This window comes from Saccopteryx leptura, chromosome 1 (assembly GCF_036850995.1).
Source record: "Saccopteryx leptura isolate mSacLep1 chromosome 1, mSacLep1_pri_phased_curated, whole genome shotgun sequence".
NCBI classification, from domain to species: domain Eukaryota; kingdom Metazoa; phylum Chordata; class Mammalia; order Chiroptera; family Emballonuridae; genus Saccopteryx; species Saccopteryx leptura.
The window spans coordinates 339317097-339344536 of NC_089503.1; the positions used below are offsets into that span (position 1 = coordinate 339317097).

The 27440-nt window shown below is 40.2% G+C and overlaps 1 protein-coding gene across 4 annotated transcripts in view; it reads left to right on the forward strand.

Moving 5' to 3' along the window:
- The first annotated feature begins 3675 nt into the window (after positions 1–3675).
- Positions 3676–27440, forward strand: part of SYNCRIP (synaptotagmin binding cytoplasmic RNA interacting protein) — a 34252-nt gene continuing 10487 nt past the window's right edge. For 2 of the 4 annotated variants that reach the window (XM_066358917.1, XM_066358918.1), the window contains exons 1-10: positions 3720–3878; positions 5267–5426; positions 6144–6262; positions 6378–6485; positions 8977–9090; positions 9190–9366; positions 22064–22199; positions 23160–23365; positions 25787–25936; positions 26621–26742. In XM_066358917.1, coding sequence (XP_066215014.1) covers positions 5279–5426; positions 6144–6262; positions 6378–6485; positions 8977–9090; positions 9190–9366; positions 22064–22199; positions 23160–23365; positions 25787–25936; positions 26621–26742 — 1280 coding nt within the window. In that variant the 5' untranslated portion in view covers positions 3720–3878; positions 5267–5278. Of the gene's footprint in view, positions 3879–5266; positions 5427–6143; positions 6263–6377; positions 6486–8976; positions 9091–9189; positions 9367–22063; positions 22200–23159; positions 23366–25786; positions 25937–26620; positions 26743–27440 lie in introns of all 4 variants that reach the window. The other 2 variants (XM_066358921.1, XM_066358919.1) reach the window with 2 other exon arrangements.

A 27440-nucleotide genomic window follows, 5' to 3' on the forward strand; every position in this document is an offset into this window, starting at 1 on the left:
CAGGATTAAGGAAGAACATACTCATAGAACACCTGTCTTGTGCCAGATCCTTCATACACACATTTCAGTTTATCCCAGTGTGAGTATACTAAGTGAATCAATCCACTAGTTTGGCTATTTTTTTTAAGTATTATTAGGAATTCCCCATGTTTCAGTAATAGTAGTAATTCTAGGAGTCAAGCCTGGAATAAGTTCTGTACATCAGGAGGAAAATTACACTTTTTTTTCTCCATTTAAAAGGTGTCAAATGGAGAGGATGGTTGATTGCTTTTTTTCTCAGGCCTGCTCAGGGCGTCAGCTTCTCCATTGAGGACTCCAGTGTGTGCAAACCTAAGAAAAGATAGAACTGAAGGAAGGCCAGCTGAAACTGGGATAGCGGCTGAGATGTGGCTGGGGATATGGGTGGGACAGATCATGGAGGTTTTTGTTGATCTAGTTAAAGATTTGGCTTTTGATTTAAGTAGAATCATAAGCAAATGAATGTTTTTTTTTTTTTTTTTTTAATTTTTTATTTATTCATTTTAGAGAGGAGAGAGAAAGGGAGAGAGAGAGACAGAGAGGGAGAGAGGAGAGACAGAGAGAGAAGGTGGGGAGGAGCTGGAAGCATCAACTCCCATATGTGCCTTGACCAGGCAAGCCCAGGGTTTTGAACTGGCGACCTCAGCATTTCCAGGTCGACACTTTATCCACTGCGCCACCACAGGTCAGGCCAAATGAATGGTTTTAAGTAGCTGCTCCATAGAGTCTTATTTGGGGGAAGAAGAAAGAGGAGGGAGAGAGAGAACCACAGAGACAGAGAGACAGAGACACTTGAGTTTTGAACAGATTAGGAAAACTGTAAAACTGATGACTCAGGAGAAATTATCATTAGTTCAAGATGGTAAATGACGGTGCCTCGTTCCCTGGTTGCAACAAAGAGAGAAGTGAAAATATATTGGGGACACAAAATGAATAGGACTTCATTAACTGACATGGCATTGTGGGAGAAGGCAGTATCCTGGATAACTCTCTGGATTACAGGTACTGCTGCTGGATGCAAGTGGGTGATGTTTATTGAGATGGGATCTGGAGGAAAGATTAGAGGAAGATCATGTGCTCAGTTTTTAAAGATGTTGACTTGGAGTGCCTGAAAGCCCAAATAAAGGTCTAGAGGTGGTTTGACAAAGGAATTAGAGCTAGAAAATTTTCTTTAGTAGGAGTCTTTGGTCATCTGGTAGATAACATTGCCTCAAGGTAGAAGCACTTTTTTTCTTCTTTAAAGAACATTGATTCCCCAAGGTCTAAATAAAAAGCATTGAATTATTCAAATCTATTATTTTCCTTCTTTAATCTGCAGGATCACTTTATTTTATCGTATATATTTTTTAAGTGAGAAGAGGGGCGATAGATTCCCACAGGCACCCTGATGGGAATCCATCAGAGAGAGAGAGAGAGAGAGAGACACACACACACACACACACACAAGTGTGAGCACCTACTCTTGAATCAATTGAACTACTGGCTGCATGAAGAGAGAGAGCAGGGGGAGAGGGAGGGAAGAGAAGCAGATGATGGTAGCTTCTCATTTGTGTCCTGACTGGGGATGGAACCTGGGACATATGCATGCTGGGTGACTATCCACTTAGCCACTTGGCCAGCACCTTATCAGATTTTTCTATTAAACATTTCTTTTTTTTTTTTGCCCTGGCTGATTAGCTCCATTGATTAGAGCTTCCAGCTAATATGCCAAGGTTGTGGGTTGGATCCCTGGTCAGGCCACATACAGGAATGAACCAATGAATGCAAACATGGATGAAACAACAAATTGATATTCTCTTTCTCTCTCTCTAAAAAATCAACAAATAAAAATTAAAAAAATTAAATATTTTAGCTATTTTTCACTTGTAACATCTATGACTTTTGGATTTTGAGTTAAATTGTTGCTAAAGCAGGTACAGTATGTTAGTGATTTTAGGTAGTGGAGATACCAGATGCTTACTAAATACGTTGTGTAGTTAGTACTTGGTCAAGTATTTCATGTTTTGATCCAATAACCTATGAAAATAATCTGGCATTTTATGTGCTTAGACACTTTGAAGAGTACTCACCAAATTTCTTCTCCAACCACCAATCTGTTGTCATAGCATAGAATTTATTTAGGTAACCAGTGAGCTCTTAAAAGTAAGCTTGTTTTTAAATTAATAGGGCAGTTTCTATTTTTCAGTAGAGCTGCACTGGATGAAATTAGTATCCATATCGCGTCTTAAATTCAAATGCCTTTGTCTTGTCTCTCTTGTAACTAGTAAAGCGGTTCAAAGGAAATGTCACTTCACATACGATTTAGTTGCCAAATTTTTGAAAAGTAACATCTATGTTCTTCACAGCTGCCCTACATGCAGCTTTGTGTGGCTTCAAGTTGCTCAAACTGTGTTATGAGAAAGCCCTTAACTGCTTAAAAGGCCAGGGACTGAAATGGAGTATTGCACAACTCTTCACCGGGCAGTTTCGCTTCCAAATCTGGCCTTCATATCATCCCAAAACGGGAGCTGCTCCTCGCTTCGCCGGATCCAGCCCCATTCCCACTCAAAAGCAGCCGGGATTTCCTCGTAGAAGCCTCGGACGCCCCTCCCTCTACCCAAGGTTCTTGTGAAAGGGAAGCAGCGTGGAGCCCCGGGAGGTCCTATTGTCCACCAGGGGAGACCGGGTCTCCCTGGAGCGACTCCCGCACTGGAGTCCCCCGGGTCAGGTTGACCTAAGGTCCGCGGGTCTCGGTACCGCTCCCCTCCCCCGCCACCCCATTGTCTGCCTCGCCCCGCCCCGGGGGACACGTGCGCCTGCAGCTTCCCGAGCGAGGAGGGCGCAGGGCGGCGGCGGCGTGGACACTGCCTGGAACGGCTACGCGACCGCGGCGCTGGGGCGGGGGCCCGGCGCGCACAGCCGGTGGGTGTCTCCCGGGGAGCTGCGGTCGCGTTCCGAGCCCACCATGCAGTACCTCGCTAGCAAGGGACCGGGACCGAGGATGCGGCGGGAGGGCGTGCGCTCAGTGCGGGTGCCGGGCGCGAGTCGCTGCGGAGGGTGTGGGGTGGGGCGGGGTGGGAAGAAGCCTGTCTCCTGACAAAGGAGAACGAGTGGGACACGCTGAGCCGGCCGCCCCGCCCAGCCTGGAGAGGAGCAGAGGAGGAGTGTCCAGAGGGGAAGGGGCGGGCCTTTCATTCACTCGCATCCCCTCCGCCGCCGCCGCCGCCGCCGCCGCCGGAGCGGAAGGGCGGGGTCTTGTAGCTCCCCTCGGGAGTGAGGAGCTAGCGAGGCGGTGGGGCGTGGGGGCGTAGCCCGCAGGCGCGCGTTCCGAGGCGTAGGCTACGTCGTCACGTCAGCGCGGGAGAGAGAAAGAGAGGAGCAGACTCGGCAGGGACTGGGAGACGGGGCCGAGAGAGCGAGGAAGGGAGGGAGTGAGCAAGCGAGCGTGCGAGCGAGGAGGGGAAAGGCGGCCTGTCATACCTGAGCGGCCGCAGACGGGAGTGGGAGCGGTGGAGGAAAGGAGGCAGGGAGGGGAAGAAGAAAGGCCAAGAGCAGAAAGCGGACGGAGGCTGGTGGTGGTGGAGGTAGTGGTAGGGGGAGAAGGAGGAGCTGGGGGAGGGAAGGGGCTGAGGGAGTGATTGAGAGGAGCGGACGCGCGAGGGAGGGGAGGGAACGGGGGGGGGGGTCACGCGGGGGCGCGCGCGCACAGGGAGCGCGCTCGGAGGCGAGTGGAACTGGATCGGGTTTGCTGCCAGCGGCGTGAGCTTCGGCCGCCATTTTACAACAGCTCCACTCGCGCTGGACACAGGGGGCAGCGAGCACGCGTTTCCCGCAACCCGATCTCCTCGGACAGGATTCCTCCGCCGCAGCCCAACGGGGAGGTAACGACCGCCCGGGCTCGGGTCTGGGAGGGGAGCTCCGTGACATTGTGGAGTGAGTTGGGGGAGGGCGGTGTGAGGAGAAACCGGCTTTTCTGGAAAATGGATTCCAAGGAGGAAAGGAGCACGTTGACTGAGGCTGCTTGGGAGTAGGCCGCGGCCCGCGCCGCCACTTCCTCCTCTACTCCATGTGCTGCCTCCTTTCGGGCTTTGTCTGCGGCGCTCTAGGGAGGAGGCGGCCCCGTGGCCCGCGCGGACCGCTCGCGGCGGCGGCGGAGTTGGTGCTGTCGTGGCTGTCGCCGCGGCGCGGGAGTGGGCGGAGAGGAGCCGGTCCCGTCCCGCAGCCGGGAGGCGGGCTTGGGTGGTATTCGCAGTCCGGTCGGCGTCGGGCAGTTCGCGGAACGCCCTCACGCCGCCGCTTGTCTGCCCCAGTCCGGGGATGGGACAGGTGGCCGGAGCACTGGGGTCACTGTTCGGAAGGGAGAGGTGGGGGCTTGCACCTCGCGCCGCGGCTTGCGACTTGGCGGGGCAGGCAGGCGGGCGGGCGGCCGGGGGTCGCCGGCGCCCGGGGCGGAGAGCCATGTGTCACGGCGGAGACGGCGGCGCTGGGCGGGGGAATGGGGGTGGCGGGGAGAGCCTGTGGCCTGGCGCCGACGCGGCCTCGGTGTTAAGGGGTGAGGTCTTGCTGCTGATGCTTTCCGGGAACTCAGCCCGCGGCTTCAGGTTGATGTTGGGAGCCAGTGACGGTCGTCTCGGCCTGGGACTCGGTGGGTTTCCGTTGGAGGAAGTTGTAGGACATTTGAAGGCGCAGAGCACGTGTTTCTAATGGACCCCTGGTGGCCTTAGCGGCGAGGTTGCCGCTCTGGGTGCGGAGCCGGGGGCGGGCTTTGGGATGCGGGGGTGAAGGGTGGAGAAATTGGGTGGTGGGAAGGTATCTTGTGTGAGCGCTTTGTTCTTCGCTGGCTGTTGCTACTGATGTATAAGCGGCAGGCGGGAAAAGCGCGCACTTCAGGGGTTTACCTTTGAGAGGGAAAAGCCCAGCTTTGCTTTATTCGCACACACACACACCTCAGTCTATGTATGGGCACAGCTGCATGTGGCACGCTCGATGGTCCTCGTGCTGATTGGGCTCCATTTGTAATGTGGTTTTTCCTAGGGAGTGTTAGCAGGTGAGTCAGGGGTGGTGCTAAAGAAAAACTTAAGTGATTCTGTCCTGTGCCCCTTGCTCCAAATACGGCTTGTCAGGTGATAGTGACTTTTAAGCTTCTTTAAAGGGAGGCGCAGGCTGGCTGGTGTAGAAATTGGTAGAGAAAGGAAAGAATGGGGCTCTCATTTTGTCCTCTACCCTTTTTGAAGATCCTAGTTTAATTTTGCTTATTGCGTTTGAACAGATCTCTGGAAACATGGCTACAGAACATGTTAATGGAAATGGTACTGAAGAGCCTATGGATACTACTTCTGCAGTTATCCATTCAGAAAATTTTCAGACATTGCTTGATGCTGGTTTACCACAGAAAGTTGCTGAAAAACTAGATGAAATTTACGTTGCAGGTAAGAACTAACACTTGCAAAATTATGAGATTTTTTTATTGGATTTCTGGCTTTGAGCTAAAATAGCAACTTTTTGTGGTTTCCAATAAGTGTGGGAACTGGAGTTTAGTTTTGCCTTGTTGTGATAGTTGTGAACTCGAATTTAAGGTGTGCTGTATATAGAGGGCGGGAAGAAAGGTTAGGAGGTAAATAAAGGCTGGCTGACCAGAAGGATATGTATATGATGGTAGCAACAGCTGCTAACTGTTGGGAGCAGGCCATGTGACTTTTGGGGGTATTTTTATAGTAGGATTCTTGTTAAATAATTTGGTAACTGTAGGATTGTAGTCTTTCTGTCTTGGTGTGGCTGTTGCTTTTTTAGTGGTTATTTGAAATGGACAGAGATTTAGTTGTCAGGCTTGGTATTTTGTTGGTTGATTTTAGAATTTGTAAGCCTATATGTTTACTGTAGAAATACTTAGTGTTCAGAACTATCTGACTTAGACACAGAACAAATTATAAAAGAAATTGACTTAAGTGTGGTTGAGAGGCCTTTAGTTCACAGTACAGTTAAGAGTGGCTACAGTATGTGTCTTTCATTATATAGATGGTAAGAGGAATGGGAGAAGACTTAGTTGGCACACGTATTACCTGTTTTGGTAAACATGGTGTTTTCTTTTAAAAACTTTTTCCAAAAATATTAAGAGTTGACAACTAATTAAATTTTCTCTTCTCCAGGGCTGGTTGCACATAGTGATTTAGATGAAAGAGCTATCGAAGCTTTAAAAGAATTCAATGAAGACGGCGCATTGGCAGTTCTTCAGCAGTTTAAAGACAGTGATCTCTCTCATGTTCAGGTAATAATAATTAATGTCAGCATAAAAAGAGGTTTTGAATAGTTTTGATATACTTTAAGTTTAATAAGATATACATGAGATAAGTATTAAATAGGATCGGAAAATTACTTTTCAGAACAAAAGTGCCTTTTTATGTGGAGTCATGAAGACTTACAGGCAGAGAGAAAAACAAGGGACCAAAGTAGCGGATTCTAGCAAAGGACCAGATGAGGCAAAAATTAAGGTATGTCTTTAAAAATGTATTTTGCTCCCTTCTGATTTAAAGTTCTTTTAACTGTTTTATAGCTTTTGTAAACATTCCTTGAGTATGAAATGAATGTTTTCTGTTGTTAAGAATTAATGACCATGAGATAATTTGCTTATCTTTTCTAATTGCCATTTTTTGAGAAGTTTTCTGCCTTTGTTTCTAAAACAATTCACTGTTCTTAACTTTTTCTGTTTTTTGTTACTCGGCTATACTGATGTTTAAACCTATGCTGTTGGTATTCTAAATAAAAGATTTGAGAAGTACATTCACTGTATCTTTAGATGCTTTTTGAAAATCAGCAAGTTCAGGTGAATGCACATGGAACCAAAATGAAAGGAGATCAGTTCACCCTGTGTTGGTGGAGAGTGTACTTTTAGCAATTGACTGCTTTTCTTAGGATTCTCAAGCCCACAAATAAAATGGATTTAGAATTTTGATACCCCCCCCTTCATTATTACAGGTTATTAAGGCTAATTTGTTTGTTTCTAAAAGCAGTATGGAAATGTAAGTGGGGAAATTGAAGCTAGAAGTGGAAGTTGCTAGGTTTTTTTAAGGTTCTATGAAACAGTAGATGGCTTCAAAGTCAACTAGGTTATGATCTTTGTGTTGGTTTTTAATTGTGTTAAGTTCATAGAAAATATGCTGATCATACTAGTTTTAACCTGCTCTGAATGCAGTTTGTCATTGCTCTTGAACCAAAAGTTATGGTTTTAAGAAAATCAGTTGAGGACAGTCTAGGTGTTAGGTGTTGTGTTAATGGTATGGGAAGAGTGTAACTTGGATACGGAGTTAGCTGTTAATGTCAACCATAAATTTGAGACTTGAACAGTTTCGGCTGTCAGTGGAATGTTTTTGAAATATAATTCTAATTTTTGTGTGACTTTCAGTTCTGTCTTTGGAAGGGAGTGGCCTTTATTTATTTGAAAGAGTTTTAAAAGTTATTTTATTTATTTATTTGTTTATTTTTAGAGAGGAGAGAGAGTGAGAAGGGAGGGAGCAGCAGGAAGCAACTCCCATATGTGCCTTGACCAGGCAAGCCCAGGGTTTTGAACCAGCCACCTCAGCATTCCAGGTTGAGGCTTTATCCACTGTGCTACCACAGGTCAGGCAGAAGGGAGTGGCTTTTAAAGTGTTAATGTAACTTAAATTATGGCAAGAAGACAGAGGCATTTTTATAGGTGGTTCGACAGGGAATAAGTTTTTTTTTTAGGGATTGAACAACAGGTATTATTGAGGTCATAATAAAAATTGAAGTAAAAACACAGGGATTACATATGGGAGGAAAAAGAGATGTGTCATTTAAAGGTTTAGTTTATGTGATAGTAATAGATTTGAGTTTATTTTTTGTTACCCAGTATTATACCCTTAAACATTAGACTGCTTAACACCTCGTGGACCTTTCTGTTAGAGTTTAGGAATGGAAGAATTTTTGTCATTTATGGTATTTTTTCATAATTAATGTTCTTTGAGTAGGAAGTGTTTAAAATGTGTGGTTATTTTCAGAGACTGAGGTGACTCCAGATCACTTAACTGAATTTTAATAAGTTATGTGCCTGGTGTGTTTTTATTTCAGAATTTATTAGCTAATATTAGATTGGTTTTATTATTTAGAAAACTGTTTTGTGCTTTGAGATGGTGGAGAAGGGGAATCATTCCTAAGTTTTTTTCCTTAGGCTAACCATGGACTATTAATGGAACTATTTTTCTAGTACTTACCTTACCCTAAAAATAATAAAGGATGAAGAGAAACTGCTAATGTTCTGAGTAAATATGAGTTGAGTAAATTTTAACTTTTTTTTTTTAGGGAGATAGAAAAATATAGAAATTATGTCACATTGTTGCAATTTCATAGTTTTTAATTTCATTTTGGCTCTTATTTTGTCTGAATGATCCATGCTATCATGTGAATCATAGTACTTGAATATCAAATGAATAAGAGGTTGTTTTTCTAAGTTGTAGCTTCTAAGTTTCTGGACTTAAGTTTGATGAGTATAATTTCTATAAAGGTTTGTGAAATGTCCACAATAACAATGTGTACCTTGAAGTGTGAGGTACAGGGAATTTATTGGGTAAAAAGCCAGACTTATCCAGCTCCTCTTGCAGGAGAGAATTAAACTCAACCAAACTAGGTTCCATATTTTGGAAGGTATAAGCGGAATAGATACATACACTGTGCGTTTAAAGTTGTTGATGGGTTAATATAAGTTTCCTGTTGTTCACTAAGCAGTACTCAATAATTAAGAGAGAGCAAATAATTTGAACAGCGTCCTGAAATTTTTCATTATAAATTCAGGCTATTACAAGTGTACATTAAAAGGGAAATTCTAAAACAGACACCAGAAACCTGTTTGTTAGAATGTTGCCAAGATTAATGGAAAATTTTGAACAAGATTGATTTTGATTTTTAATTGCTGTGTAGGTATGGTCTTGTGAATTAAATATATTAATAACATTTGAATTCTTCAAGGCACTCTTGGAAAGAACAGGCTACACACTTGATGTGACCACTGGGCAGAGGAAGTATGGGGGACCACCTCCAGATTCCGTTTATTCAGGTCAGCAGCCTTCTGTTGGCACTGAGGTAAAGAAACTAAAAACTTTTACTTTTTGTAGTAAATGGGCAGGTGTCTGGTTTCCTAAAGAAACTCTCCATGGTTTTTGCTTCATATTTAATTAACAGATATTTGTGGGGAAGATCCCAAGAGATCTATTTGAGGATGAACTTGTTCCATTATTTGAGAAAGCTGGACCTATATGGGATCTTCGTCTAATGATGGATCCACTCACAGGTCTCAATAGAGGTTATGCGTTTGTCACTTTTTGTACAAAAGAAGCAGCTCAGGAGGCTGTTAAACTGGTAAGTTTTTTTCCTTCACTCTACATTCACTATCATTAAAGCCTTTTTTTTTCTTATTGTGCCTGCCTTTCACATTCTCTATGTACACATTGTAGCAGTATACTTTGCATTTATAGTTGACTAGACTCAGGATCTATAATTATGGTAGTGTGGCAGAATTCCTGATTCTTTGAAACATCTGGCTTAGTGTGGTATATGTATGTATATATGTATATTAAATTCATAAGAATGTTTAAAGGCTTAAGAGAGTAACTACAGTCAATAGGGCTCCCATAGGTTGTGGCCATATCTGGGCCATACCTTTTTTGAAAATATTTCATGAAAACATTGTGATGCTAAATTTTTAGTTAATGAAATGATTTTGTGGTGAGTGGCAATACTTGATTTAAAAATACAAGATATTAGATGAGGACTCAGTCATTTTCCAACTTAAAATAATTTTAATGTTTGAAATTATAGCTTATATAATCCTTCTTAACTCTGTGACTAAAGTTTCTACATTTTATAATTGAAGATGCTGAATGTTAATTCTAAACCAAGAAATGTAAGGGGTTTACTGCGGTGGATGTTTATTAAATTTGCTTTATCTGCCTTGCTTATGTATGATTTGAAGCAAACAAAATCCTCAGACAGCTTTCTCCCCTACCTTTATTTTTCCTTCCCTTACTATCAGATATATTGCATTTTAAGACAAACCTTAAAGAGAAAGAGAAAAACAAGTATACTTTGTTTTGTTGCTTGCATCTCTCCATTGGTGTGTATAATTGAATATGGTAAAGGTTTAACATTAGAAATATATGCTGCTTGGAAGAATATAAATTTCTTTTTTAAAAAAAGTCAAAGAATTTAGGTATTTCTTTTTAAAACCATGGCTGATTTTTTCCTCCTTAAAGAATGTTTCTTATTTCAGAGGGGTTATAGCTAACTTATTCACTGGTAACCTTTGAGCTATCCAAATTTTAGTTTAAGCAGGTCAGGTATAATTAAGGACTTTTTTAGAGCTCCGGAAAGCTACTTTAGAAGTCATGCTAGTTTTCAATCTATAAAAGATTAGGACATTTTTGCTAGGTAGTTATAAAGTAGCAGTTTCAATGTGGAAATGTAGGATGATTGAGAAGGCAATGAGGTGTGGTAACTTACTACAGAAAGGTAGTACAGAATTTAGCTAGTGAGGGTCAGACCCATTTCATTTACTAGGTTACTTACTACTTAGTCTTTTTTTTGTTTAGTAAGTGTAGTTACATACTGTTATAAGTAATTTTTGTGTTAACATTTTTAAAAGGAATTATTAAACCCACATTCATAGGCTACATAATTTTCTTGCTACCACAGTACACTCACAATTATGGTGCATCCTCACTATAACTTATTTCCAGACAATATCCAGAAACCTTATAGTAAAGATATGTCATTTAGAGACAGATGATGTGTAATTCACTTGTAACATGATTTTGAATGCCAGTATATACACATTTTAAAGTAAGTTTCAGTTTGGACAATTGCCTTGGTTTAACAGATAATACAGTCTAAAATTGCATTGCTGTAGGCTTAGAGTATAGTCAAGTTAATACAGTTGAGTTTTTTAATTATGATGTGGAAACGTTCCTTAGATAACTAGAAAGCCATTTGGATTGGTCTAGGAACTAACGCTTGTCTTAAACTTTTTCACATTTTTTTCTGGGTTTCTAATTTGAGTCCTTATCTGGAAGCATAGTTGGTCTTTTTTATTACTGTCTGATGAATAGAAGGTTTTGCATTTTATTTTAGTACTTTCTTTTTTTTTTATTTTTTTTTATTTTAGAGGAGACAGAGAGAGAGAGAGAGAGAAGGGGGGAGGAGCAGGAAGCATCAACTCCCATATGTGCCTTGACCAGGCAAGCCCAGGGTTCGAACCGGCAACCTCAGCGTTTCCAGGTTGACGCTTTTTCCAGGTTGGCGCCACCACAGGTCAGGCTATTTTAGTACTTTAAAAAGATTGTTAGTGGCCCTGGCTGGACAGCTAAGTCAGTTAGAGTATCATTCAGAGGCACAGAAGTTGCCGGTTCAATCCCTGCTTAGGGCATATACAGGAACAGATTGATACTCCTTTTTCCCCTCTCCCTCCTTCTCTAGACTTATGATGCTAATAGAATTGGGAGATTTGCCTTAATTCAACAGTAAAAGGACTATATTTTTTGGGAAATGAAACATTCTACAAAAAGACAAAATGCAAATTGATTTGGATGTGTTTTGCTACTTTGTATTTATTTGTGGAAATGAGTATCCCTTGCCTAAATATTAAAGGAGCCTATTTTGAAAACTGTCCCCAGTTGTGTAATATCACTGCTTGAATTACAATTCTATCCAAGGTGAATTTTTATATGAGATGATTGAATTGTCATTCTAATTGGAGTTAATCACATTGAGAAAATGCCTTGAGTTATTTATACATCAGGCAAGAATGAAGCACTGTCTCTTTTGGCTTTCTTGTACTTTGAGTGTCTTGAGGAATACCTTACATTGAGATAGTTTATATTTTTTCAATATGATTTAGCAGTGATTTTCCTCCATAGATTAAAAGCTGTTGTAGATTTTAAATTTGCATCAGAATTACTTGTGAAAATGGGTTAATTTATAACAGCTGAAGAGGCATGAAGTTAGAAGCAACTGCAACTTTCTTTTTTTCATTTTCTTTTTAATTATAATAGAAAGTTTATGTAGAAAATTATAGAGGAACCCTGGCCGGTTGTCTCAGTTGTAGAGTATTGGCCCAGCATGTGGATGTCCCAGGTTTGATTCCTGGTCAGGACACACAGGAGAAGCGCCCATCTGCTTCTCCACCGCTCCCCCTCTAGCTTCTCTATCCCCTCTCCTCCCAACTCCCCTCCCTCTCCCCTCTCCTCCCAACCCCCCTCCCTCTCCCTCTCTCTCTCCTCCACTATACCTCCCCCTCCCGCTCCCATGGCTCAGTTGGAGCATGGGACACTGAGGGTGGCTCTATGGCCTCTGCCAGGCACTAAGAAGAGCTCAGTTGCTGAGTAACAGAACAATGCCCCAGATGGGCAGAGCACTGCCCCCTAGTGGGCTTGCCAGGTGGATCCTGGTTGGAGCACATATTGGAGTCTGTCTCTGCTTCCCTTTCTCTCACTGAATTAAGAAAAACAAACAAAAAAGAAAGTTATAGAGGTAGTAAAAGTGAGCCAAGTTGGGCTGTGTAGGCTCAGGAAACAAGTTTCAGAGACAAAGGGAGGGGCTCTTGGAGCTTAGGAGAGAGAAAGGCAAAGGTAGCATGCCTGAAGTGGAAAAAGAAGGGGAAAAGGCATTGGTTTACTCCCAGGAGGGAGTACAGAATTATTTAATGTGTGCCTACAGAATTATTTAATGACCTCATCTTCTGCCAACATCTGTATTTGGGGAAATTTAAAAAAAAATCATCCCTAAATGATGATGTAGGGAGCAAGATCTAAATTTGTGAAAAGGCGAATAATAGCTTCCCACCTGAGTGTCTCTTAAGGCATAGGACAGGGGTTCCCAAACTACTGCCCACTGGCCACCTGGGGCCATTTATCCGGCCCCGCTGCACTTCAAGAAGGGGCACCTCTTTCATTGCTGGTCAGTGAGAGAAGCATAGTTCCCATTGAAATACTGGTCAGTTTGTTGATTTAAATTTACTTGTTTTTTATTTTAAATATGGTATTTGTTCCTGTTTTTTTTTTTTACTTTAAGATATATGCAGTGTGCATAGGGATTTGTTCATAGTTTTTTTTTATAGTCTGGCCTTCCAACCGTCTGAGGGACAGTGAACTGGCCCCCTGTGTAAAAAGTTTGGGGACCCCTGGTATAGGAGCTGTGCTAGGTGCTATATTTCTACCTTTAAATATCGTCTCAACCCATTCTTCAGGGTAAATGGAATTATTTTCATTCTTCAGAAGAGTAAATCAGCTGAGTTGCTTGCCAAGGTCATACAGCTTTAGTTTGATTACAGGTTTGGTTAGGAGTACTATTGTTATCTAGATATGACGAAGTAAGCCAACAATACAAATTATGTCATCTGGTAGCCTGATTCTTTAAGTTATGTAGTGGTTTAGATAGTTGTAAAAGGAACTCAGAAAGTTTTCTCTACTGCCAAAATATTTTTTTGGCATCTAACTACTTTTTTACCATTTTCACTGTTACTGTCCTAGTCTAAGGTGTACCATTCGAAGAATTCTAACTACACTCAGTACTCTACGTTGCTTCTTCACAGTCTTAACCATTTAGCAACATAGATTAGATCACAACATTCCCATGCTGAAACTTTCAGTAATAACTTCCAAAGGAGGCCCTGTCTTATCAAGTTTGTTTTCAACCTCTCTCCTACTCTTTATTACCCTTTCATCCATACAGTGTTCCACATAAGCTATGACCATTTTCATCACAAGGCTGCCTTCTGCTGTCCTGCTTTCTGACACTTCACCAGTTATCATGGCTGTTGCTTTCTTATCAGTCAGGTCTTCTCAGAAGTCCTTTGTTGTCTGACCAGGTGATGAAGCAGTGGAGTGTCAGCCTGGGACACTGAGGACCCAGGTTTGAAACCCAGAGGTTGTTGGATTGAGCATGGGATTATAGATGTGACCCTATGGTCACTGACTTTAACAAGGAGTCGCTGTCTCGGCTGGAGGGCCCCCTCCCCCCCAGCTCAGGGCACATATGAGAGAGCAATCAGTGAACGGAGGTGCTACAGTTATGGGTTGATGCTTCTCATTTCTTTCCCTTCCTGTCTGTCTCTATCTGTCCTTCCTTTGCTTGCACTCTCAAAAAAAAAATGTCTTTTTCTGACTTTGAGTACCAGGTACCCAAGCTGCCCCATGACAGTATTCTGATCATGATAAAATAGAATGCTGAGATGTACTTAAAATTACTTGTTGACTTTATAAATTAACAGAAGAATTTATAGTATTCCCATATTAGCTGTGAGCCATTTTGCTATTGAAAGGTTTTCTAGTTTCTATATGCAATTATTTATTCTGTGCTACCTTCACTCAAAGGGATTATTGTAGATTAATGGGGGCAGAAAAGTTTTTTCCCTCACCCCCTACAGTGTATTTGAAGTAAATGTAGTGTTTGGCATTGTCACAGAGATGGAGAGGAAAGGCAGGTGTGTGTATATGTATTTGTTGGAATTGGAGGCAAGGGTCACTGATGTTGCAGTGCCCATTATAGTCGTATACAGGTGTGGGCAAAAGGAGGTTTATAGTTGTGTATGCAGAACACTGCAGTTGATTCTTATAATTTATTGTATTATTTGTCTTGTTATTTCATATCCTTATGATTTATTTTTTGGTTAATGATGGCTGGTAATTTAACCTACTTTTTCATACCCCTGTGTAATAATGGAAATATCCTGCTGAAAATGCTAGTAGTGCCTATGTTACAAACACTGAAATAGTTAATTTACATATTTAAAATGATGATTTTTATAGATACTGATGCTTTTATTCACCAAAGTGATTGTATACAGCAGTGTAACATGTACAGCTATTTTGGTGAGTGCAACTGACAAGATAGGTCTGCAAAATATTTTAGTAGCAATTTTAGAAAATATTTAGTGGTTTTAACATGAAACTTTTATTGTGAGCATACAAGACATTTTGATTCAGCTCCTGACTTCAAAGTGTATAGGACATGTGAAGCTAATTACAATTAAAGTAGAAGAGATGGTTCAAAGGGTAATGGAGGGATGAAAGGATAGATTGCTTTGGGTTGGGGTTGTTAGAGAAGGCTTTGTGATAAAGAGGTTTGAGAAGGACAGTGCAGGAAATAGGTGGTGATTCTAGTTCAGTGGTAGTCAACCTGTTCCCTATCGCCCACTAGCGGGCGTTCCAACCTTCATGGTGGGTGGTAGCAGAACAACCAAAGTACAGTGTATCCGTCAAGTCATGGTGCACTTTTGACCGGTCACAGGAAAGCAGTAAAAGATGATAGAAATGTGAAATCTGCACCAAATAAAAGGAAAACTCTCCCAGTTTCATATCTATTCAGTGCAATTTGATGTGGGCTCATGCACAGATTTTTTAGGGCTCCTTAGGTAGCAATCCCATATAGCCTCTACAGCAGTGGTACCCACCTTTTTTGGACCACGGAGCGGTTTAATGTCAGAAAATAAAATATTTTCACGGACTGGCCTTTAGGGTGGGACAGATAATGTATCACGTGACCAAGACAAGCGTCAAGAGTGAGTCTTAGATGTATGTAACAGAGGGAATCTGGTCATTTTTAAAAAATAAAACATTGCCTGACCAGGCAGTGGCGCAGTGGATAGAGCGTCAAACTGGGATGTGGAGGACCCAGGTCCGAGACCCCTAGGTCACCAGCTAGAGCGCGGGCTCATCTGGCTTGAGCAAAAAGCTCACCAGCTTGGACCCAAGGTTGCTGGCTCCAACAAGGGGTTACTCGGTCTGCTGAAGGCCCATGGGTAAGGCACATATGAGAAAGCAATCGATGAACAACTAAAGTGTCACAACGAAAAACTGATGATTGATGCTTCTCATCTCTCTCAGTTCCTGTCTGTCTGTCCCTATCTATCCCTCTCTCTGACTCTCTCTGTTCCTGTAAAAAAAAACAACAAAAAAAACAACTTAAAAATAAAACAAAAAATAAAACATTGTTCAGATTAAATATAAATAAAACGGAAATAATGTAAGTTATTTATTCTTTCTCTCCGGACGGTACCAAATGGCCCACGGACCGATAACGGTCTGCGGCCCGGGGATTGGGGACCACTGCTCTACAGACTGGTCACTGACTGATAGCCTACCAGAACGGGGTTTCTCCACCAAACTGCGGGTTTCCTTCAACTACTTATCCCACCGAGTAATGTTATTCCTATGTGATGACGCTTCGTTATAAGTGCGCCGATATCACATTGCACTTTGGTCACGGGTTCAAATTTAGTGAGCCACAGAACACACTGAACTTTCCTCTGTACTGGCCACATCTCGACTGGCATGGCTGTGGGCTGCTCCGCTGTTTACGCAGTGTTATGTCATCATCTGCACATGCGCACATGCTGCCACATCATCCTACAGAAACTGGGAGGGTTTTCCTTTTATTTGGTGCAGATCCCACATTTTTATTGTCTTTTGTTGCTTTCCTGTGACCAGTCAAAAGTGCACCATGACTTTACAGATACACTGTATAAATAAAAAGGTAGATTTAACTAGTAAGTTGTTTTATAAAGATTTATTCTGCCAAACTTAGCAAAAATCCGACGTAAAGTACTTGGTAAGTAATTATTAATATATGCTTTAACTTGCTGTAACTTTGCTTTATAAATTTTATAAAGTAAAGTTAATTCCCTACTTTATAAATCACCATTACTGTGGAACCAATTTTACTACTAACATACAAAAGTGGGCAGTAGGTATAAAAAGGTTGACTACCCCTGCTCTAATTGAAGCAGTGTGTTTTGTAGAAAGAAGTAGGAGATAAAACTTGTATGAAGTCAGTGCCAGAAGGTGTTAGTTAATGACTGCTGGGCTAAGTTGCGTGCTGCCATTAAAATGTTGAGCCTTGGTGTGGGTAGCATGATATAGCAGAATAATGAAGGCCATTTGGATGAAGAGAACAAAGGCCAGGAGAGAGGCAGTAGTGGAAAGAAGAGAGGTTCAAGGCTTTGAAGGGAGAAATGATAGGCAGTGGTATGTTATCGTTTCTGATCCAGTGTTTACCAATGATTTAAATGAGTGTGTAGTTGGACTGCCCTTGAGATCTTTGGTGACTTGAATCTGCATGAAGAGATAAATGTCCTGAAGGACAAAATCAGGATCTGAAAAGATTTTGATGGACAGATAGTTCACACTAGCAAGGTGAAATTGAGTGGAGAAAAAAGACAAAGTCATGTACACAACTGATACCACATGTAAGTTGTAGTGTGAATCAGTAATGTGGTGTAGTTGCCAAATAAGCTAAGGTAGTCATGGATTACATGTTACAGAAGCATGGTGTCTAGAAATGGAAGATTAGTAATAACTCCTCAGGCTTAGTCTGCACCTATAATATATTGTATTTTGGATGTCACTATTTGGTGACACTCTTAAGAGGCACTTTATTTTGCCAGTGTCGGGGAAGGATTAGCCAAGCATACAGAAAACAATTGAGTCATGAGCATTGTGTACAGGTAAATGAAGTGCTGCCATTTGGGGAAGGAAATACAGTTATTGTAGGATTTTTAGGGAAGTAAATTTTGACTCAGTGTACAGAAGACTGTAATTAAATGTTTAAAAAGAAAGTGGCCAGGCTTGACAGGTAATGACTTGATGCTGTTAGAAGGGTTAGGACTGAGCAACCACTTCTGGCTCAGATTCTAAATCTGAGATTGCCAAATTTCTGAGGATTTGGTGGCTGGCTATGAAGGAAGGAAAAAAAAATGACAAATATTCCTGACTGTACAACTCCTGTTTTGGAGTTTGAAATGCTGAAACTTCATTGATTAATGTTCAGAATTCATCTTTGTTTTATTTGGTCATCTCACTGTGGTACTGGACCTGAAAGCTAGATTTCTAAAACTTCTTAACATCAATGTGCACCCCCCTTCCTAGAGTTTGAAAAGATCTCACTTGTTAAAAATTTTGAAGTTACGGTGTCAGATATACTAACACTTGATTGACCAAATTAGAATCACTCTTAAGGTTGAGAACAGTTTTTGTATGGCCTTCTCCTAACTCCCTGTGACCCATCTGCTGGGATGTGAAGTTTATTTTTGAATTTAAGGTGATAGATTGGTCTTAAAAAATGAGAAAAGTTAAGCATGCTTAATCTGTATATGAGAGATGAGGTATTTCTTAAATACTGTATTTTCTTCTAGGTACTTCTATATTATTTGAGTAGTATGCTCAGATTGTCTTTGCTCTGTTACTGACTTTTCATTGGCAAGTCCAGTTCACTTCTCTGGGTTAGCTATAATTGTTTCAAGTTTTTTTATTTTAAGTATACTAATATGAAGAATTATAGTTTACCTTACAAATCCTGCTAAACTCTTATGTCATTTATATTGTTCAGAGACCACAGCCATCCTAAATATGTCTTCTACCTACCCTGCCTTGAGTAACCATCTCGGGGCTAGTGATATTGAGTTAGAAGGGAAGAAATTTTTCTTCTAATAATAATGGAAACATTTACTACTACTTTGAAGCAGCATTGTTATTGTTGGTGGAAGTGCTTTAACCAATAATTTAAAATTTTTTTACAAGTATTTTTTTTAAAAAACAGTTATTTTCCTATAATAAACAGCTCCTGCTCTTAGAATTTGGGGAGTAAAAGTTTAATAAAAGGGTACGTTATACCAAATCCTGTCTTCAGAATAACTCCTGTTTTCTCCTTTAAACACTTTATATTTCCTTCCGTTCTTTTTTTGATATGTTAATTGTTGTCTACTGGAGTTGTAGACTAAAATGACCAAATTAAAAGCCATTGATGTCACTGATTGTTGCTAGATCATAAATTCTAGGGAATACATATATCCTAAAACAATTTATTGTGTTAACTTATTTGTGAAATAGGATATTGTACTCTATTTTTCAATAATCTCATGCAGTGATAGATTCAGCTGTAACTCTACTATTTGCATATAACCCCTTTATTTTTACTTTTAAGAGGTTATTGGTCTAAAAATATAAGTGCTGTAAGAAAGCAGTCTGGCATGCTTTTTCAAACTGTTAAGAGCAGATAATTTTTTGTTTGCTGGACTATCCTGAGAACTTCAGTGTGTTTATTAACCTTTCCTACTTCTACCCCCCCTCCTAAATACCAGCAACAAGTCTCTCCCATCCCTAGTTGACAACCAAAAAAGTCTCTTCACATTGTCAAATGTCCCCTGGGGGACAAAATCACTCTTACTGAGAGCTGCCGGTCTGTGTTAATATAGAAGGGTGTTTTTGTTGAGCTTTTTTAGGATTTAGGGATTGTAATCTGATGGTTGAGCTCAAATTTGTTAAGTATGTAGAGAAGTTTGAATGGTGGAAGTCTCAGGGAAAGCATTTTATTTGGAGGCCTTGCAGTATGAATACTATTTGAGAAATTATGGTAATAGTTAAGATTATAGTATTGTGAGGAGAAAAGGATTTTGGGATGGATTTGTATGGTGTATGAGTATTTGAACTTTCTCTTGGTGTAATGGGAAGCGTTTGAAAAAATTTTTTTTCAATAGTTAAAAATTGTGATTATTTAAAAAAGATGTCTTGGCCCTGGCCGGTTGGCTCAGTGGTAGAGCATTGGCCTGGCGTGCAGAAGTCCCGGGTTCAATTCCCGGCCAGGGCACACATCTGCTTCTCCACCCCTCCCCCTCTCCTTCCTCTCTGTCTCTCTCTTCCCCTCCGTCAGCGAGGCTCCATTGGAGCAAAGGTGGCCCGGGCACTGAGGATGGCTCCTTGGCCTCTGCCCCAGGCACTAGAGTGGCTCTGGTCGCAACAGAGCGATGCCCAGGAGGGGCAGAGCATCGCCCCCTGGTGGGCAGAGCGTCGCCCCTTGGTGGGCCTGCCGGGTGGTGGATCCTGGTCGGGCGCATGCGGGAGTCTGTCTGACTGTCTATCCCCGTTTCCAGCTTCAGAAAAATACAAAATAAATAAATAAATAAAAAAGATGTCTCTGGAATAAATATAGAAAATAGAGAATCTTGGGGTCATAGTGACCAGAGACTTGTATAAAATGAATTCAGTCAGGAAGTACAACTGGTGGGTTAGGAAGTACAACTTTTTCGAACTGGAGGAGAAGGGGGTTTGAGTTTTGTGTTAAGTTTTGAATATCTGGAGATGGAGAAAGGGACAGGGAGAGATTGATTTTCTGAATTAATGTACATTTTCTTCTCTTATGTACCTGTTATATAAGAATGAGAATAATAGGGAGAGATGGGTGGTTTTACTTTTGCCAACCTTTTTTTTTTAGATTTTATTTACTCATTTTAGAGAGAAGGGGGTGCAGAGAACGGGGGTGGGGGGGAGGAACAGGAAGCATCGACTCCTATAAGTGCCTTGACCAGGCAAGCCCAGGGCTTTGAACCAGTGACCTCAGCATTCCAGGTGACACTTTATCCACTGCACTACCACAGGTCAGGCTTTTTTTTTTTTTTTTTTTTTGACAGAGTCAGAGAGAGGGACAGATAGGGACAGACAGACAGGAAGGGGGAGAGATGGGAAGCATCAGTTCTTTCTTTGCAGCTCCTTAGTTGTTCAGTGATTGCTTTCTCATATGTGCCTTGACCAGGAAGCTACAGCAGAGCAAGTGACCCCTTGCTCAAGCCAGCGATCATGGGGTCATGTCTATGATACTTTGCTCAAGCTGGTGAGCCCATGCTCAAGCCAGCGACCTTGGGTTTTTGAACCTGGGTCCTCTGTGTTCCAGTCCGACGCTCTATCCACTGTGCCACCACCTAGTCCGGCACTTTTGCCAATTTTTGCTATAAGGCTGGTCTATAAATTGTATGGAAATTTGTGTTGATTCTTTAGTTTTTATAGTTTCACTTGTATGTACATTTAAGGTAGATTTTGAGGCCAGGTGCGTGGGGGTTATTAATAATGATACCTGCTGCTGCCAGCATTATTACTATCTTGAAATTTTGAGGTGGTTTAACATAATTATGTATAATCAACTCTTCCAGATAGCCTGGACACTTCTGGACTTTGGTTTGTAAATAATAATTTGTATATTTGTCACTTTGACAGATTGGGTTTTGCCTCTGCAATATCTCACCCTTCTGTGGGATATGGCTACTTAAAAATTGTATATTTTTACTGAAGTTTTATAGTTACTACTATACTTGTATTTTAACCTATCTACTTGCCTTTTTTCACTTTATTGCAGACTTAATGAAATTTAAATAGGGAAGGTAGAGTTTAGATTAACAAGATTCTGCATTTTAGAATTAAGTATTCGAGGCTGAAAATTCCTTATAGCAACTTGTATAAGAGGTTAAGGGAGATGAAAAATAAATTTAGGTGCTGGTTTATAGAAAGGCAGAAAGCTTGCTGGTATTGGAATCTGTTTTACTTACGTGAGGACAACTGGTTGGCAGGATGGATTTAAGGTATTCTGGAATCAACCATTTCGTATTTAAGCTGCTACAGACCTGATTCCTAATTTACCGAGTTTCCTAAATTTTAAGGTCTTAACAGTTTTTTTGGCACTAATTTAATTAATACCTTGTTTAGTGTGTGTTGTCAGTATACCCTTCATATCTGTCTTATTGAAGTTTCCTTGTACACAGTGGTAATTATTTTTTAAAGGGCAAATCTTTTTTTTTTTTTTTCCCTTAGCGAGAAAAGGAAAGGCAGGGAGAGTGATGATGAGAAGAAGCATCAATTCATAGTTGTGGCACTCTTCACTTATTCGCTGATTGCTTCTCTTGTGCCTTGCCTGGAGGGCTCCAGTCAAGCCAGCACCATGGGATCATCTAATGATCCCACACTCAAGCTGGCGAGCCTGCTTTCAGGCCGGATGAGCCGGTGCTCAAGCCAGTGACCTCGGGGTTTCTAACCTGGGACCTCAGTGTCTCATGTCGAAGGCTGTATCTACTGTGCCACCAGTCTGCTCAGGCAAAGATAAATTCTTGAGAAATGGTGTTAACATTTTAATTTGTTTAAAAGATTTTGTGTTTGTTTATGGGATATGCATATCTTTCTATAATAAGCACTTATAGGATATTTTAAGTATTTTTTAAAGCATGGTGTACTTTTTCCCCTTTCAGTATAATAATCATGAAATTCGTTCTGGGAAACACATTGGTGTCTGCATCTCAGTTGCCAACAATAGGCTTTTTGTGGGCTCTATTCCTAAGAGTAAAACCAAGGAACAGATTCTTGAAGAATTTAGCAAAGTAACAGGTAAGTTGGATTTATTTGGAAAGAGGTGCAACTTTCAGTACTGAAGGTAATTGCATACTTCCGTGTGACAAGCACTGTTTTAAACACTACATTAATTGACTTGTATTCTCACTGCAACCATATGAGATAGGTAACTTATTTTTCAGATAAGGGTAACAGGCACAAATGATTTGGGGAACTAACTTGCTGAATGTTATGTAGTTAGTAAGGAGTGCAATTGGGATTTGAACTCAGTCTGCAGCATCATTGTTGGACATCCACTGTTTTGAAAGATTGTATTTCTTTTGTGTGTTTATATGCACTTCTAGGTGGTGGTTGACATTCTTAGGATTGTTTGATGTGGAATGGTTTGATTTTTCCACGTTATAAGAATAATAACTACTCTTGTTTTATGCAGAGGTTATTATACATTATCAATATGGTGCAATTTCTTTGAACTGTAAAGCATTTTCTTTCCAAATGACAGGTTGCTTTCATTGAAAAATATTTTTGCCTAGAATGTTTAACAAATTATCAGCCTGTTAGTCTCCAGGAACTTTTTGAAATTCTTACATAATAACTAATAAGTTCTATTTCATTTTAAATACAGATAGTCAATATCTGAGGCTTGAAAAGTATCATCTAAAATTGTCTTCAGTGTTTATTTGCATAAGAAAAATGTGTCACTACATCTAACCTATACTGCCATTTTCCTAAAGCAGCTTTGTAAAGATTTCTATGCTTTTCTGTCATTAATGGAAGCATGGAAGCTTAAATCTAATAAAAAAGAATACATATTTTTTTCTGTGTGGCTAATAACACTTGGAAAGTGTTCTGGAAAGGTAAATTATCTGGAGAGTTCCCTTTAAGGATAAGTGATTTTTATTTTGATACTCAACTATTAGAAAACTAAATCCTTTGGTCTATTTGTTCTTGTTTGCTGTTTTATCTAATTTTTCTGAAATGGTTGCTTACTTTCAGAGGGTCTTACAGACGTCATTTTATACCACCAACCAGATGACAAGAAAAAAAACAGAGGCTTTTGCTTTCTTGAATATGAAGATCACAAAACAGCTGCTCAGGCAAGACGTAGGTTAATGAGTGGTAAAGTCAAGGTCTGGGGAAATGTTGGAACTGTTGAATGGGCTGATCCTATAGAAGATCCTGATCCCGAGGTTATGGCGAAGGTAATGACAGTCATGTTAAAAAAAATTGTTAAGGGGTTGGAGGGAGAAGTGGGAGGGTGGGAAGCTTTAGAGAGGGACAATGAACTTATAAAATGATTGTGTACTTTCTTTAAACCGTATTTTTGAAAGTGAGAAGTGTTCTTTATTAAGGCTACACATCAGAAAATAGTACCATGTGCATGGAAAGTGAATATAGAAATTTATTCATGGACACTTGGCCATAATTGTGTAGCTGTCATACTCATGATGGAGTAGTGTACATGCAGTGTAGATGGTTTACTTCATTTTTGATGTGGATTTTAAGAACAAGTTGAGTATTTGAGAATGGTGCCATTAGCTTACATGGTTTTTTGTTAGAAGTCCTACTCCTAAAAATAGTGAACTGTACTGGCCTCAGCAGAGCTGTTGCAGTTGCAGGGTTTAGCTATTATTAGGTATCCTGCTTCAGCAGTCAGTTGAGACATCCAATGAGGACAAACATCTCTTGAGTCAACACTTTACTTAGTAATGCAGTTTGCAGTTATTCTACTCTTTGTCTTAAGTCTCCCTGAATGGTTATAGGCTAGCAAATAAATACAACTAGTTTGCTTAAGTCAAGTGATGAGTGACATGTCGGCACTGTGAGTATTAGGAAAGGATACATGGTCTTGAGGGCTATTAAACTCATTGGGTTACACTTTAATTTTTTTTTTTAAGTGAGAGGAGGGGCGATAAACTTCTGCATGCACCCCGAGTAGGCTCTACCTGCATCCCCCATCTGGGGCCAGTGCTTGAATCAACTGATGCTCGGGCCAACCCAGTTATCCTCAGCACCCGTGAGGCCAACGCTCAAACTAATCAAGCCACTGACTGTGTGAGGGGAAGGAAAAGAGAAGCAGATGTTCACTTCTTATGTGTGCCCTGACCGGGGATCAAATCTAGGATGTCCATATGCCGGGCTGACGCTCTATTCACTGAGCTAACCTGCCAGGGTGACGCTAGCACTTAAAAGAAATTTGGATGCTATTTCGAGTATTTTACGAGCAAGTAATAATGTTTCTTAACTGAAAAGGTCACATTTTGTAATTGTACTTTGAGGAACTTTCACAATGAAAGAATTTATGTTAATATTTTGAACACTGTCCCCTTTAACTATTTTTGAAAGGTTCTAGTTAGTTTTGACCACCTGTGTTAAGTGTGGAACAGCTACCTCAGAAGGCATGCTAGTCACATTGTTAGGAAATAACCACCTCCATTCGATTTTAAAATAATTACTAATTTAATAACTACATACTAGGCATATGGTCTTTTTGAGCAGAAAGTGTAGAGTTACCATATATCCACTGTCCGTGCACATGTAAAGCCTCCATTCACTATCAGCATCCCCATCAGACTTAAACATTTGTCACAATCAGTGAACCTACACTGATACATTATTATAACCCCAAATTTATATTTTACATTGGGGTTCACTCTTGGTGTTCTATATTCTATGGGTTTGAAAAATGTATGACATGTATTTATCAATAATGTTGAGAAGTTAGTGTGTATTGTTCTTTCAGTATCAATTGTACATTAAGTGATTTTCAACCCCTACCCTCCCTAAAAAGAATCTCTTTGATCTGCCTATTTATCCTTCCCTTCTAATCCCTGGCAGTTATTGGTATTTTTGCTGTTCATAGTTCAGCTTTTTCCCAAGTGTCATATCGTGGGAATCATACAGTATATAGTTTTTAAGCTTATCTTCTTTCAGTTATATGTATTTAAGGTTTTCTCCATGTCTTTTCTTGGCTTGATAGCTCATTTTTTTTAACTGAATAATATTCTATTGTCTGGAGGTACCAGTTTATCCACTCATCTACAAAGGCTATCTTGTTTCCAAGTTTTGACAATTAGGAATACAGCTTCTGTACATATCTGCATGCAGGTTTTTGAGGTTTTTGTTTGGATGTATTTTCAGCTCATTTGCATAAATAATATTATAGCTGTGAATCACATGGCAAAAATGTGCTTAGTTTTGTGAGTAGCTGCCTTTCCAAATGGCTGTACCATTGTGCATTCCCTCTAGCAATGTCCTCTTGCTCCATATCCTCAGCAGCATTTGATGGTGGTAATGTTTTAGATTTTCGCCATTCTCATTGTTGTGTAGTGGTATCTCATTTGTTTTATTTCACAATTCTTAATGACATGAGGTTGAGCATCTCGTCATATGCCTATTTGCCGTCTGTATATATTCTTTGGTGAGGTATTTGTTCAGGTTTTTTGACCATTAGGTCCTGTCATGCTCCTTGGTATTTACCTAATGAAAACTTAGTATATTTTTTATATTTCTGATATTCTTCTAATGGGTTGTGACTAAAATTAACTTTGTAGGTTGGGGTGGTGGCATTTTGAAAATTGAACACTTTGGAAATACACAGGGTGTTTTTTCTTAAATTTCAGGTAAAAGTGCTGTTTGTACGCAACCTTGCTAATACTGTAACAGAAGAGATTTTAGAAAAGGCATTTAGTCAGTTTGGTAAACTGGAACGAGTGAAGAAACTAAAAGATTATGCTTTCATTCATTTTGATGAGCGAGATGGTGCTGTCAAGGTAAATAACTGGGGGAATTGTTACAGGTATCTCAAGTAGACTAAATTATTTTTAGTCAACCTAGAATCAGTGTTTTTAAAAAATTTTAAGGAAACTTCAGTCAGATAATCTACTTATACTAAGGCTTTTATTGGCCTTAGCAAATTGTATAACTCATTAAACGAAAAAAAAAACAGTTAAAGAGCTGGGTCTTTTTTTTTTTTTTAATTATTTTATTGATTTTAGAGAGAGAAAGGAGTGAGAGAGAGACAGGAACATTGATCTGCTCCTGTATGTGCTCTGACCGGGGAATCGAACTAGCAATCTGCACTTCAGGACGATGCTCTAAACAATTTAGCTGTCCGGTCAGGGCAGGGACTTTAAATAAAATCTGACCCAGTGGTTTTCAACCACCTGTCTGCAGACTGGTGCTAGTCTGCCAGAAATTTTGTGCTGGTCTGCGAAAGAGTTAACCACCCTGATGTTGTATGAAGAGTATAGAATCTATAATTGTTGGATCTATTCATACAACAGCAGGGTTGTTAGCTCTTGTGGACTGGCACAAGATTTCTGATGGACTGTTGGTTGAAAAACACTGATCTATTTTATCTCATCTTTCTAACAATGATAAATGATTTTTTTAAACTTTAAATGAATAATTGTTTTTGAAGGCCTTTTATGTTGATCAATACCTACTTTTTTAAGGCTATGGAAGAAATGAATGGCAAGGACTTGGAGGGAGAAAATATTGAAATTGTTTTTGCTAAGCCACCAGATCAGAAAAGGAAAGAAAGGAAAGCTCAGAGGCAAGCAGCAAAGAATCAAATGTAAGTGAACATTGTATAAGTTTTAATGTTGGTAGATTAACTGGAGAATAGCAGGTGTTGCTCAAACCTGTTAAATCCATGACATGTCTTTATTTTTTAAAGAAGACTTGAAAGCTTTGAGGCACAGAAAAAGCCAAGAATCTCAAGAAATGTTTATTAGAGCTCTTGCTGTTGACCATAATGTAAAAATAATTACAATTCTAAATAACTGGAATTTATATAATAAGTGAAAATCAATTTGGGATCTTTCCTACTATATTTTACAAAATGTGCTCCTGAGTATGTGTTTTAAATATTAGCCATCCAAAAGTCCTAATAATATTTTTTTGTTAAAGGGTGGAGAGTCTTTTCTCAGAGGTAGGAAAAACTAAATCTCTGATTATGACCAACTGCTTCCTTTGTACTAGAAAGAGGCTTCTTTACCAATACATAGTACCACACCAAAGATTTTATATACTATGCATGGGTTTTGAAAAATGAAGTGAGTATAGTTAAATAAGCAAACAACAGTTATTGAAGTAAGAAAACAAGTTTGTAATTTGTGTTAATTGAATCTTTTTAGAACACCTATAAAGGGATATCCGCTCATTAAGGCAGTGAAGGAAACTTTTAGCTGGGTAAGGAGTCTGCAATTTTAAAATATTGGTTGGTAATTGATTTCTAAGGATCTAAGGAAGAAAAAGGGTAATTGCTGTTTA